The sequence below is a fragment of the Colletotrichum lupini genome, chromosome 4 (assembly GCF_023278565.1).
Source record: "Colletotrichum lupini chromosome 4, complete sequence".
Lineage (NCBI taxonomy): Eukaryota > Fungi > Ascomycota > Sordariomycetes > Glomerellales > Glomerellaceae > Colletotrichum > Colletotrichum lupini.
Genome location: NC_064677.1, coordinates 6611429 through 6627024, shown reverse-complemented (window position 1 = coordinate 6627024; position 15596 = coordinate 6611429). Strand labels below are relative to the sequence as shown.

The following is a 15596-nucleotide window of genomic DNA, read 5'->3' as shown; positions in this document are numbered from 1 at the left end:
ATAAAAGCATTGTATGATATCATGATATAATAGAGTCGTTTGAGTTTGTGCAATGATGTCCCTGCATGTGTCCTTACAACCGCCTTTATTTGCTGTCTACGAATGGTATTGTCGACCCAAAGTCGCGAAGACGGGAATAAGTTGCCATCAACAGTGCACTACTCCAAAAGGCGTCTCGTGACTACCTAGGGTTGCGCCTAGATGTAGCCGTAGTCCCATGCTTTACTGTAGGATGTGATAAGCTTCCACAGCCCGTTCTGCGAGATGCATACATGCGAAGTGAAAAGTCTAGACCGTCCTGAAAAGGGGCACCTCAACTGTCAATATGAAGCTGGCCACGATCTGGCGACTTGGTTTCCTGCCGGCCAAGAGTGTTCACCTCTACGCGTTTCTACATAATCATGAACGCATGAACTATTGACCTTAGGAAGTGTTCAACACAGTCAGTTGCATCCTAGACATTGCCAAAAGCTTGAAGCTTCTATGTTGATTCGTGGTTCTTACTGGTTTTCTTGAGAGGGAGTCTAGGGACTAGATCTGGGGCTAATCTGCGCTGGCGACGAGGGAGTACGATAAGAATGAGCGAGCCGCGCCGATGTTCTGGATTGATCTATTTGCAAAAGTGAAGCTTTCTGTGAGGAGTAGTTGCCGGGATGACATTTCAGTGGAATTGACAATGGCATCGGCGAGAAGATTAGGGTATACGAGGAGATGCTTGAGCTTCAAAACTCCATGGTATGGTATTGATCCATGGTCCATCGTTCGCGCGCGAACAGTATTCCTGCCAGATTCCCTTCGTCTTGACACCTAGAAACAGCGTTGCACTCGACACAACTCCACTAATCAGTTCAGTCAACTTCTAGGAAACCACCCTTGATCAAATTTGAGGCCACAGTGAATCTGCGCCGTTGAGCACCGAGCTGTCTCGCAACTCAGTAAAGTTTCGTGTGCTGAGGCTCAACCTTAGAAGCTGAGGAGGATTAATAGGCTATGGCTGTGTCAAAAATGATGTCAAGCTCCTCGAAAGTTTCTTGACTTGATTGATTGGTAAGGCGCTCCAAGGGGATATTTCGAGATGTTGGTTCCATGTTCAGTGATTTTTCAATGTTCACATGAAGTATGACTGCCTGTAGGTTCAGAGAGTACTGAACCGCGACGTGCTGGCCATTCTTGTAGGTAGTCGTCACTTTCATTATTGGAAGACGTGACTCTTTTGGTCATTCAATCTTGCTCAATTACAACTGCTTTCTAATCTACTCATGCTAATTGTTGCGTGGCACAAGCCGTGACACTTATCAACGTCGTAAATCGTCGAACGGAATATGTCGAGACATGGCGCACATCCATGAGCACATGTACTAGGTTTGTAGTAGCTCAAAGTAACGGATCTAGAATAAAGTGGTAAAAAGCAATCTCCACAATGAGGTCTATGAGAGAATCTACATGGTAGAGTGTGTCATAATATGCTAGCAATCTTCCTGTCTCGTGACAGAAAACATGCTATGTTGCCAGGTTCCAAGAGCATTGCTCAAACTCCATAAATCAAAAACGAATTGTAACAAAACTGTTTGACTCTATCTGTTGGTATCCCTATTACAGGGTAGTTAGTTCGAACCGTAGTTGACGAAGAGATTAATTGAACTATATGAATATCTGCGTAGGTATAAGAAGGAGGTTCTAATTATAAGTTAAGCTAGCTACGATAATCGTAAATAGGGCCCCTAATTAGCCCCTACGTAGTTAGCTATATACTATAGTTAAATTAGATTTTTAATTTAATACTAACTTTTTCTTTTTTTTATTAATTTAATTACTATAGTTAGAAGTATAATTCGACCTTGGGCCCGTTTATTAAGTTATTTCCTTTTTCCCCTTTTTTTTACTCTTTTTATATAACCTATTCTTCTATTTATATAATAACTTTTTTACTACTTATAAATTACTCTAATCCCTTATTTAGTATTACTTTTATAAAAGCGTTTATAAAGTTATTTTTACTATTAATCTAACGGATCTTAAGTATCTCGCGCCTTTTATATAATTACCTAAGGGCTATAATATCGATTATAAGCCTCTTTTTTTTTTATCGTTCTTAATTTAATAAGGTATTTATATAATAAATAAGAATTAGTATAAATAACTATTAGAATAGGTAAAAAGCTAATTCGATTAGTAATCTTCCTTAATATTATTAAAATTACATAAGAGAAGTTAATACTATTAATTATACTATAGATTTCTAACGCTAATATACTTCTCGTTACTTACTTATTTTTAGTTAACGAGTAGTAAATTATATTACCGTATATAATAAATTCGCTCTTACTTATACTCTTATTAACTAGGATAATAATATACCCTAATTACGAAGTAAGGTCGTTATTATTTATAAATAACTTATTAATAAAAACGTAGAGCTTACTAATTATAAGGTCGATTAAGTAGTAAACGAGACCTCGATTAAGATTCGTTTACTACTACTTAAGCTATTTATTAAGTACCTCGACGTCTCGTTTAATTAGATCTATAGCCTACGCTACCCTAGCGTAATTAAAAATTACTTTAGGCTAATAAATACTTATAATATATACCCCTTATATAAGCTTAGCCTTATATTACTTCTTAACGTTAGTTATATTTAGATCGATAAGGTTAATCTTCTCGCCCTACCCCTTTTATTAAAAAACGACGGTTTCCTTTTTAATTATAAAAATCTTATTATTAAATATTAAGGGGGTATTTATTATAAAGACCTCTTTTAGCTTCGCTACGAAGCCCGCTTTTTAAAGCTCCTTATTCTCTTTTTTTATAAAGTTAATATTAAATAAGCTTAATATATCGTCGGTTTATATTCTAATAATCCTAAATTAGTTACCTTCGTACTCCGTAATTAGTAAGCACGGGTCGTACGTAGAGGTAACTATTAATAATTAATTAATATAAAAATCGTAATAAGTAGCCTATTAATAAGTGCCCGATTTTACGAGCTTATATAGTAGTTTAAGCACTTTAATAATCGTACTTTCTAAGTACTTACTAGCTATTTCCTTTAGTAAATAGGCTAGGATTTTCTTTATAAGCCCTATGGCCGATTAGGTATAGGCCTAGGTAATATTATAGCTCTAAATCTCATATCCCTTTTTCTATAGTAATACTATTAATACTATTATTAATTATTAACTATAGCGCTATATAATAAGCGATTATATAAGTAGCGTTACTTTTTTAATATTACTATACCCCTAAATTACGTATTTAGACTTCTTATACGGCTAGGGTATTCCTTTTCTTTTAATCTTACGAACTATTCGTAATTTAAATATATAGAGGTTTATATATTTTTTTAAGTTATATAAAATAAATCGATAGACCCCTTAATTGCAAAGAGTATTTATTTTAATAAGATCTAATCCCTTATACGGCTTTTTAATAATTATAATTACGCCTTTTTTACGTAGTTTAATTACTAGCTCGAAATTAGCTTTCTTTTTTATTATATAAAAAGTATTAATTACCTCGTCGTTAGTAATAAATTACTACGTTAGGGCTTATTATCGTAGTCTTTTACGACGTCTTACTAATAGTATTAGTGCCCTTTTAGTAATTTCCTCTTCCTTATTATCTATTAGTACTATTATAACAATTTCGTTAAGGATAATTTCTTATGCCTTTGCCGCGGGTTATATAGTTTCCCCTAGCTCTTCTTCTTCTTATAAATTAAAAATTACCTCGTTAGGATCTATATAGTACGGTCTAACTACCGTAATTAATATTTTAAATAGCTAGTTATAATCTTTTATAATTATATAAGAGCGCTTATTAACGGAAATTAACTTATATAGCCTAGCCCACTATTAAGTAATTTCGCACTATACTCGTATATCCGAATTTAGTAATATATTTAAATTATTCTCTATATCGGGCCTATTGCGCATAGTAATTACCTTATTAACTTACTTTCTTATACTTACCTCGCGCAGTGCTTATATTACTTTTTTAATTACTCGGGCTCGTTAGCTTATACTTAGTAATAGTAGCGAGGCTAAGGTCGTTTTTAAATATACTCTAAATATTAATAGCGTTAATATAAGTCCGCTAGGCCCTATAGTATCGTTATAGTATTTAAGTACTATCTAGAAGTATTTATTATTAATAAAATCCGGATTTTCCTTTTTAATAATTCTAAACGCCCTTTTTAACTACTAATATACCCTCTTTACTTTTTTAATACTATAATACGCTTTAATAAATACGACTTTTAGCTATATACCGGAAGCTATTATATTATCCCTAAATTCTACTAACTTAAAGCTAGTATTAGCGTTAGTTCTAATACCGTCTAGTAGTCCTTAATATATATTAATCTAGCTTTTTCGCAGGGCTGCCCATACTATCTTTACTTATAAATCCTAGAGGAATTACCTTACTTAGAAGGATATAGCTACGTCGATTATATATAGTACTAACTAACTATTTAAATAAAAAATATTAACGATAATTTCCTAATTAAAGTTAAGCTTATTATATAATTTAAATTTAAATTTGCGTAGGCTCTGCGTATTTATTTAGTATTAGTAATATACTTTCGTTAACTAATCTAGCGCCCCTATTTTAATATTATTATTATTTAATTACTTTAGGAGGTTATATAGCCTCGTAACCGATAGGTACTTAAATCTCTAGTATAATTTTCTAAGCTTACTTTTTATTAAGTAATTAATTAACTTCGTATTATTAGTAAGCTTTATAAATATATACCCCTATCGTCGTTCGACTATTTCGAAGTACTTATTGCTAGAGATTCTGTTCTTCGTATTATTAAATATAATACCTAATCGATTTATATCTTTTAGATATAAGAGAAATAGGGTATTAATAAGTAAAATATAAAAAGTTATCGTTCCGAAGTACGTCTCTACTTTTATTATACCTAGGGCGACGATTTCCTTACTTAGGCTAAAACTAATCCTTATAATACTTACTATCGACGTATTAAGTATTACTAATACGATTTTTTATAGCGCTTAGAATTACCCTTTTCCTCTAGTTAATTATTACGATGCCCTAGTATTTAGGATAATTTTATAAAAATCGTCTAGGCCGTACCTTTTACTCGCATAGAATACTTATATAAGCTTAGTATTTAAGGGATCTAAGTAGTATAAAAAGGGCCCCTCTAGCTACCCCTAGATTTACTTAGTACTATATTCCTTTTTTTTAAATATTAAAAAAAATAGTATCTTCTTTTTAATTATTAAGAAAATAAGCTTCGGCTTTATTAAATTCGCCTTTTTAGCTACCTCCGTATCCGTTATTTAAGGGACCTTCCCTTACTATCCGTAAATAAAAGCTTATTTATTAAGAGCTTCCGCTACTCTCTATTTATTTAGCCTCGTATATTTTCTAAAAGCTAATAGGGCAAAAAAAGAGTAGTTAATATCGTCAATTTCGTTATAATCTAATTCGTTAGTATAAGGGGTAAGATCTTCCTTATTTTCCGAATTTCTTATAGGGGGTATATACTTTAGGCCACTACTTTAGCTACTATTACTAGGTTCTGTACCCCTAGATTTACCCTTATATATAATAAGGAATTAGTTAAACTAACGAGGGCTAGTTTTACTATTTACTACCCTCGACTTTTTATATTATTTATATAATTTAGTACGCTCTTCCTCAGAGTAGTTACTTAACTAATATCTATCCTTTTTATAAATATAATATTACTTCTTTTATTATCTTACTTATAAGTTAAATCTCTACCTATTTAATAAATCTAGGCCTCTTTACTAGCGATTACTATATCTAGCCTCTTTTTTTTTCTTATTATATATTTAATCGACCTAATATTATTAATAAGGGCCGTCGTATACTTAGAAATAAGTTTAGTATAATATTCTTACCTTAATATTAAAGCTAGATCTTAGCCTCGAGTAGAGCATCTCGTAGTTTTTAAGTACTTAATATAGGGTTATTTTTACCTCTAGTATACGCTAAATTATAGTATAAAGATATTTAACTTTTCGCTTATTTATTCCCTTATTTAACTAAGTTTTCGCTAGCTTATTGATTCGATTAATAAGCTTTTTAAGGATCTCTATTTACGATTTACCCTCTATTATCCTAGCTATAAATATAAAAAAAATCGCTCGTAGCTTAAATAGGAGCTCTAGGTTCTTATTATAAGTCTCGAAGCGGCTTTAGATTACGTTAATTATACTAAAAAAGTCGTTTTAATTAAGATTACGTACCGCTTCGTAATAGTAATTAGAGGCTTTATTTATAAGTATAATATTAATTACCGAATAGTATTAGTATTCTCTAATTCCGACTTTTTCGTAATAATTGTAAAATATTATTAGGGTTTTTTATAAGACCTTATACTTCCCCTTAAAATATAATTTCTTTTTTAAGAAGATCTTTTTAAAGTCTGTGAATTACTTTATATTTATTATTAGATTTTTAGTATTTATATACGATCCTTACGTCGCTACGTACTATTAGTAACTTTAGGTCGTTTACTTCCTTTTTTATTAGCTAATTAGCGCCGAATTTTATATTAGTAGCGGTAACGAGTTATAGATCGAAATAAGTAGAATTATCGATTATTATATTTTTAGTACTATATTTTACCTCGGTATATCTTTTTATAATAATAAATTTCCGTTAGTAATTATAAGGAGGAAATTTAGGTCGTTTACCCTTTTTCTAAATTTATTAAAGCGATTATACGCTTTATTAACTTATACTTAGTTTTATAATATAAATTCCTCTTTTATAATTATCGTTATTAGTATTTTATATAGCTCTTACGATTATAATTACGTTAGTAATACCCCTTGCTTATAAAGGAATTTATTAACTACTTTTATAATCCCTAGGCTTGCGCTCGCGAACTATTTATCTAGCTAGTAACTAAGGTCGTTCGCGATCTTATAAAATAAAGGTTACCCTTATAGCCCCTTTTTTTTATAAACCTTAGTTAAATAGATTAATACCGCGTTAATTTACTTACTATTAGGCTAATCCGTAATTCTATATATTTACGTCCCTTAATAGTCTAGGTTAATATTTATTTACTTATAAAGGATTAGGATTCTATTTAAGATTAGGTTTCGTCCTCTTCTTTTTTACCCTAACTTACTAAGGGTTATACTCTAGCTTATACTCGTATTAGCGGTTACTAGCGTATTTAATTTTAATAGGGATATATTTAATCCGCGCGCTAGTTATAATAAATCCGTACTTTTATTACTTAACGAATTTATTAAAGTTTAAGAGATTCCCACTTTCTCTTACTATCTCACTACTACTCTTATTTTTATTATTTCTAGCGATTACTATTACCTTTTTAAATCGCTAACTATTATACTTATTAAGATCCTCCTTTTTATTTAATATAAAAGGGTAGGTTTTAGTAGTTCTTTTTTATAATAGTAGTAGTAAACGTTTATATTATTATAAAAAAATATAGTAATTAGTCTCGGGATCTTTATTAGTTACCGATTTCCGCTATCCCGTATATTTCTAACTTCTTAAGCCTCGTGCTTTTTATAATCTCTAAATAGCTTCCTTCCTTAACCTACCTCCTTTAGGGTAGTATTTTATAAGAATAATTAAAAATAGACGCTAAGTAGCTTATAAAGGAGCTATATAAGCTATTAAGAACTATATAGGCCGTTAAGTATAATTAACGAAGTTAAGCCCTCTTTTTTATAAAATCGTAGATTTTAAGGACTTATTAAAAATATTTACTTATTATTTATACGTAGTAAGATTAAATACTTTAAAAATCTTATTTTTTACGGCCTCTCGGTACCCTATTTTATATTTTTTAAGTAGTCTTTTTCGTAACTTAATTATAGTTAGGTAATTATTACTTACTAACGATCCTTTTTATTACTTAGTTAATTTTTTAAAATTAGTAATCTCGCGCCGGGAGCTAGTATAAAAAGAAGCCCTTTAGTAGCCCTTTAAAAAAAAAATTTCTTTTTCCTTTAGATCCTCGTCTTTTTAGCCTTTTCTTAGGCTAATAATAACTCTAGCGGGAGGTTATAGGATTACTTTAGAGTAGCTACTTTCTTTTTAAGTTAATTTCTAAGATCCGTAATACTCTTAACTTAATATTATTAAGACCTCTAAATCCCCTCCTCCCTTATTAAACCGTCCCCTATATTATATTCTTAAGTAATACCTAGGGGGTAGTTAAGGGAGTTACGAAGAGGTTATTTAAATTACGGGCTTAAGGTTATACTTATAAGATCTTTATAATAATAAACTTTTCCGTATATTATAAATCTCTTAGCTTAATAACTCTTATAAAGTTACTTTCGTTACTAAATAAGAATATTTACGTTTAGAGATCCCCTTTTTTAATCGCGCAGTACTTTTTTATATTATATTATTAAGCTCGTTTATTATACTAATTAATTAAGTAAGTAGTCGTTACGTAGGTATTTCTTTTTATTAATTTAACTAGTTAATTTCTAATTACGGGCCGGTTATAAAAAAGTTATTTAATAAAAAAGCTACTCGGGGTAATAGTAAAAGGCTAGTTGCTTAAGCGGTTTTATTAATTAACGTATTTTAATATAATAAACGTCGACCTTTTATAAGTAATAAAGGGCTACGATTATTTAATTCCGTGTAGTATTTAAGAATTACCTCCTTTTTTATCTACTTTTATAAAGTTAATTAGTATAAATCTCTTATCCCGTATAGTATTAAAAGGTCGTCTTTTTTATATAACGAGATACCTTACTAATTTATAATAATAGAATTTAATTACTAATTAGTATTAATATCCCTATTATAAAGTAGTTAGTTCGAACCGTAGTTAATAAAGAGATTAATTAAACTATATAAATATCTACGTAGGTATAAGAAGGAGGTTCTAACTATAAGTTAGGCTAGCTATAATAATCGTAAATAGGGCCCCTAATTAGCCCCTGCGTAGTTGGCCGTACGCCGCGGTCGAATTGGACTTCTAATCCGACACTATTAACAAAATTAATACGAATACAAAGTTCAAAATAATATACTGAACCAATTTATGAGCGCTTTAGCGCAAAGCAGACCACCATCAGGCAAGGTGAGAACAATAATGTCGCAATTTCAGTGAGAGTTGCTGCCTCGACACAAGATAAGTATCTGCCATTATCTTTTATGCCCTAGCAATGCAACGCAGAAGGCTCCTTTCTACTTTCGCTACCGACACCATGTGGGTAGCCAAATTAAGCTTAATTCATCGTCATGCTGTCTGACTATGGTCCATCTGATGTCGGCATTGACTTTTCGTCTGAACGGTCAGCCTGTCTTTCCAGAATAAACATCAGATGTACGCTGAATCTCTTTCATAACCCAGCAAGATTTTGCATTTTAGAAACACCATCTCAGCCTATTACTTCCTCTGTTTCGGTGAGATTCTACACGAGGTTCTATTGTAAGTGTAGAGCGTTGCCCACACTGCTCAGAAAGTGAAAAAGGACAACATCCCACGATACAATCACGCCCGGCTCCCACAAAGGCAGCTAAATGCGCTATTTTCTTTCATAAGATAGATCAATACGCCCGAGGCAATGTGCGCTTATTCAAGATTTTCCAGGGTAACGGTGTCGCCTTTTTCAGGTGAGGCGGAATTAGGGGTGAATGTGAAGAGCGCCGAGGCTGAGAGCCCAGCCACCCACGCTATCATGCAGGCTGTATTGGAATTCTTTAGATCTCTGAATGCAAGTGCCTCGATTAAAGCGCTTCGATACTCATTCAAGTACTCCAAATGTTGGTTGCTACTGCATGTTGTGCTTTTCGTCACTGCAGTGACACATAATTGGATATTTCTCAAGATTTTCGGTTCAGCGGGCGTAGGCCTCGTGACCTTTTCCAATAGAACGCACCAAGAGCCAACCTCGTGAAGCTAGACCCGCACCGGTGAAGGCCTTAGGAGGGGATTTGAGGGGATATTGATCATTTAGTGTGGACTGCCACATTAGTGCTTGGTTGCCTTGTATGGTGGAGATGACCGACGATGCTATATGGACGTAAGTTCTACGCTTGACGCACCTCTTGCTTCCAAGCAGGCGGTTCCTTTGTTGGCAGTGCAGCAACAACCTTGTCGGTCATAGCCCTAAATCCATCGGATGTGGGGTTTTCAGATAAGTGGAATAGACATTCCCAATAGGTACCTTTCCTGTAATGGGATTTCCCCTCAACGAGGTTGACTTGGAGTTATTCATTCAAGTGGATATCCTCCATATTTATCAAGTGTTGAACCCGAATATCTGAATGCCATGGAATCAATAGGCTTACGGGAAATTCACCTTAGAATGCTAGACTTCGACACGGGCCACTCAAGGTAAAGTTAGGGTACTTACCCTGGTTGGCGAACAACTGGATGTGTCAGGCAGAAATGAGGTGGTTGGCGTGGTGTCCACGATTCCTGAATCCTTGGACGATTGCTCACCGCTTCTAGCGCAGCAATTTGACAGAGGTACTAGCCAACAAGTTCGAGCTATCGTGTTAGTTGTCATGGTCTTTTTTGTTCAACGAATGACAGAACACATGATTAATGGTCAAGCGCGCTTATCGATCGCATCTTAAGACTGAATCGTTATGACCATTGTCCATTAGCGTCTTTCTTTCCGAGGTCGGACATCCGTTTCATTACCTACATAAGGCAAAGTTGCCAATGACTCACCGCCATGTTAAAATATGAAGTTACATCACTCACTCCAAATGTTGGTGTGCTCAAACACGCATGGATCGCAACGCGAAGTGAAGGAATATGTATGAACGCCTGGTTGCCTGCTCAGGCTGCATTCTCGTCAATAACGAATGGTCTCACATGCTTCACCTCGATGTGAAATCCGAATTTCATGACTCACGAACCAATTTACAGCGTCCTAACTCTCCAACGTGAGGAGCTCTAGCAACTGGTCTCACAGAGCTTGACTTTTTATTTTTGAAAGTGTCTTCAATCTCAGATCACGCCAGAAAATGTTCTTGTGAACCCTTTTGTGCATCATCAGACGTTCTTCGGTCAAGATCTAACGTTCAACAGGCCAACTGTCGTGTTACCGAGAGTGTAAAATAGCGTACCAGATTGAGCAGTAACACGCAGTTGTGCAATTCGTGGTCTTGAACGAAAAAAAGCGCCAATTTCATTGCCTAGGCGGACGCATGCAATTTTGCATGTTTTACTGTTGTGTTACAATACACATGCCCCTCATGTTCGCATCACCTCATACTGCGGACTGTTTACTATTGTCGGGACTCTGGTGCATTCGATGTTCTTGCTGAGCGACCAATAACTCAGCAACCACATCCTAGGTGAAGCATCAGTCAACTCCGTCATCTAAAACGTTATGGTTTGATCAACATGCCCATGATCGATGTGTGAGACAATAAGAGGCAGACCAGATGCCTTGCAAATCCTCATCCTTCTCTTGGAGGACGGCAGCCCTCCAAGTCCTCCGGATCAAGACGCAACGTTCTCGAGATGAATCGGAGGTTCGTGTCAGGCCTCGCCGGTTGAGGGATAGCTTAAGGGGGCATTGGGAGGAGGACCAAGCAACAAAGGAGCAGCTCAGGTATATTTAGAACGCTGAGAGTACACCTCGAGGGAAGAGCAGACTTCAGTAATTCATCTTCTAGACCCTAACAGCAGTTGGCCTCTGTGAGCTTCTTCCCTGTGTCGTACACCTATTGACAGCAAAGCTGGCCACCTCCCCCAAAGGCGTGAAGATACTACATAAGCCAACGCCCTCGTCCTTTGATATTTGCCTTATCTAGCCTGAATTTCCCCTTTCTTCATTTTGCGTTTCAAATGGCTTCTGTAGCACTTGTTTGTAAGTTGGCAGTGCAATATGACTCATCGCCTTTCACGCCCTTGATCATCTCTACCCAAGTGCCGACGCCAGTGCCCAGGCTACCACGCGGCAAGACTATTGGGAGACCGAGCTGGGGTCATCCCGGACCGGTGGGCCCCGGATGAGGCGGACTGGCGCGCCGAGAGTACCGCAGATCCGTTGAAGAATGATAATGACCTACTTTAGCCAATGCTCTACGCAGTAGGGTATGGGTATGCGGGTTGTCCCGTCCGGGAGCTTCGGACGTATCCAGCGCGCGTATTAGTAGGGATTCATCACAACATTACTCCGTAGCATTGAAGCCGATTCCCCTGATTGCGCTGGACTGATAGACGCCCGACGGCCTTAACCTGCGACCATCTGCGGCCATCTGCCAACCAATGACCGGAAGCCTAATACCCGATATTCTGCCATCTTTGACCTTTGTGGTTCGATATGCATCAATACCCATGCTAGCTTTCGCTACGCGTCAACACTCCAAGATAAATCGCTAATCAGACTCATCACTCGCGTGGCTTATGGGGCTGAGCCGTGCTGGTCTGAGGGCCACCATGTGGCCTAGGTTCTTTGGGCGAGTGTGCCGTTTTCAGGCCGAATCAACTTCAGACTGTCTCTAATGTCTTTCATGCCCTGATATCGAATGGCGAAGAGGAGGCCAGCAATGCTCAGGTCTCAACAAAGGTGGTAAGCAGATGCGAGATCGAGAAGCGTACCCCCCTGCCCTTGGCCCACTTGCGCGGCCGCTGTCTTCGAGGCAGAAGATTGGAGTCGTGGACTTGTAAATGCCGACCAGGGCTGACCTATAATAGTAGAGCCTGGCTGTAGGTAAGCCTTATTTCGCCCTGAAATTCATGTATAGGTCTCCTTTCGAGCAGAAATGAGCTCATCCTCTTGTGTTCACCTGACATCTTCCGAATAGCTGAATGCCACGATCGTGAACACTAATGTCGGAGGCACGAATTCTAGGTATGGCCTCAAATTGAGGACCTTGATATCTCCGTCAAAGCAGGCGTCCCGTGGAGTAGCAAATAAAGCATGTCATGCGCGGCGACGTGTTGAGTTCCGCGACGACTGCGAAACACGGTTGTCTCGACCGAAAGACCGGTGGAATTGTTGTAAGGCGTCTTTGGGGCTTCTTGGTGGTGTATGCAAATCGTTGCGAGTGATTCGTTATCCCAAGTGGCGCTGTTGATCCGGGAATATCATTCTCGTCTTGGCTCCAGGCAAGCCCCGAAGAACGGCAGGCTGAGGGCTAACTGTCTTATGACGGCTCGAGAACTGCCTGAAGCGGGATGGCTTTCAGCGTGGAAGTGAACGTCCCGGCTTTCAAGGAGTAGTGGATGACGGAGTCATTGCGAGGTCGTGCAACCTCGGCCTAAGATCTGCTTGTATGACAAAGCCTGACCGAACTCTGCGAGCTTTCCATGGGGAAACCTTGGTTGGCCAATCAACATTGGCTGTCGACGTGGAATAAACTCGAAGTATACCTATTTCGGGTACTGTTTCCCACTTTCGTTGAACCATGCACAAACAACCTGGAACAGCAATGGGCGCGGCGGCGTGCCACATAATGAAGGCTGATGTGCTCCGGACGCGGCGAGCGGCGCACGTGAGAAACGGTCTTGGAACTTCGGAAGAGCCCCATACGGGACTCCGTCCTCGATCAAGTCCGAAAATAAGATCCACTTGTCAGTATATCACTGCCGATGGATCGTAGCCCCTAGATGTTTTGTTCCACCAGCAGCCGTCTGCGAGTGTATTGTCGTACACAACCCCGACTTGGGAGCCGTTGGTCTAGAGTCGTTGGAGTCGTACAGAATACTACAGAGTGGAAGAACTTGTTCACTCGAGAAGCTTGCTTTGATCAAGCTGAAAAGTGCAATAAAAACATGGATATTGGCAATCCTACAGGCTGCCATCGTTGCCCCTCCATGTCTGCAGGTGTCCCTTGTACGGGAAGGGAAAGTGCTTCCCCGAAGACTTCAACGAGTGGGATGCCGCCTGTGACTTGTGGCGGCAGGGGCGGGTAAAGTTCCCACCAAGGATCGCTAATATTGCAAACCCTTTGCAGATACGGGAGGATGCCATGTGTGAGGTCATCATGAAAAAGCAATGTATTCAGGGGCAGATGTAGCTTAAGCCTTGAGAAAAACAGCCCCTCACTACACACACCTCATAATCATCCACAATTGATCTATGAACCTTGCAAGGCAACTCAATACATGATGCAATTCGAAAAATCAAGTTGGAAACTGGTGTAAGGTAGTTCATGTGTTTGGGTTAGTCGCAAGGAGGGGAATGGGTGGCGCAGCAACCAATAGAAAAAACGTTGATGGCCAATGAATCAACAATAGCACGCGCTGACGCTGCGTCGAGAACACCAAGCACCTATTGAAAACACGCCCTGAATAGCTCAAGATGAAGAAACGGGCGCTGGCGCCGGCACCATCATCCTCATTGAAGCCAAGGCTATGGAGGAAATTTCGATTGCCTATCAACTTGATAGCGACAGTAAATGAAACCATTCATGGGATAGCTGGGCACTGTGGTGCATCCAAGGGAGAGAAAAAGAGGGGTGTGGTGAGACACCTAATTGAATCAACCGTGTTTTGGAAAATGTTTCCCATGTTGACCCTACGATCCCAATACGCTTTCGTTTACGAATTCCGGTCCAAAATTGAGGACGTCTGCCTTGCAGGGCCATCCATTTCAAAGACAAGGCTCGGAGGGACGCATACTCATGTTGACCTCCCTGAAAGGTGGCGACAGGTTTCGATGGCGGCTCGAGGCATATAGTTTGAGGCAACCAGATGCCAGTTTACCAGCCACACAGCCTCGCGACGTGCTTCGTGTAAAATACCAGCGTGTCGATCGCATATGATGCTAGTCTATCATAACTTGGAACATCAGCAGGCGACCCCCGGATCAGCACGAAAATACCTAAACCGCAACCATGTCCATGTGCTGAGACGCGAACAACGACCTCGATGGTGAAAGGCGCTTGCCCATAAGTTGGCCACCGCGGCTGTGAGGCGTCGTGTTACCCGCACGCTGACCTAGCACCAACTAACCGCAGGTATGTTGTTTGATTGAACGACCGAACAAATATTTGCTGGCATCGTTGGTTTGCTGCCCACTGCCACTTCCCGGTCGTTGCGTTTTTGATTCTACAGCGCGGCTGGAGAAAGGTCTTTGTCGACGGCACAGGGCCGTTGTCCACGGCCGCAAGGCTTCGCTACCACGTAGGGCTGATTGCTGGGCCAGTGGGTTTGAACGGGGGCCGGTGAAGTTGCCTTGCTGCCTTCGGCTCTGCCCTCTAGCCGAGATGACGAGGCACCGGTTGGCCGTGAACTGTTTCTAAGAGCTCCTCACCGACGGGCACATGCCGTCTTGGGCATGTTGGCCATTCTTTTGACCCCGTGCGAACGGTGTAGCCAAGTCGGAGATGAGGGACGTATGCGGTCAGGCGCATGGTTTGCCTATTAATGCGATTCGATTGTTGCTCTATATCAGCAAACTCCTATGACGTCTCGGTGTGAGAACTTGGGAGACGAACGATGGTCTGCGGCATGGCGTAACGTTGGTAGGGTAAAGCTCCTGGCTTTGTTCAGCTGGGAACGGATGTTGGGTGCAGAGATTGGGGCTGCTAAGCGTCGTCAAGTCTCCCGATGGTAAGGTGATGTGATGGCTCATGATGAAAACATGTGCTTTGTTCTGTCGAATTGGAATTCA

The 15596-nt window shown here is 38.7% G+C and overlaps 1 protein-coding gene across 1 annotated transcript; it reads right to left on the bottom strand.

Annotated features, from left to right (window-relative positions):
* Positions 1-9586: 9586 nt before the first annotated feature.
* On the bottom strand, positions 9587-10489 carry CLUP02_09063 (uncharacterized protein; the record flags this gene model as incomplete). Its single annotated transcript, XM_049288044.1, has 3 exons — positions 9587-9913; positions 10060-10123; positions 10371-10489. Coding segments are annotated over 3 exons (510 nt in total), but the record flags the coding sequence as incomplete, so codon positions are not given.
* Between the last annotated feature and the right edge of the window lie 5107 nt (positions 10490-15596).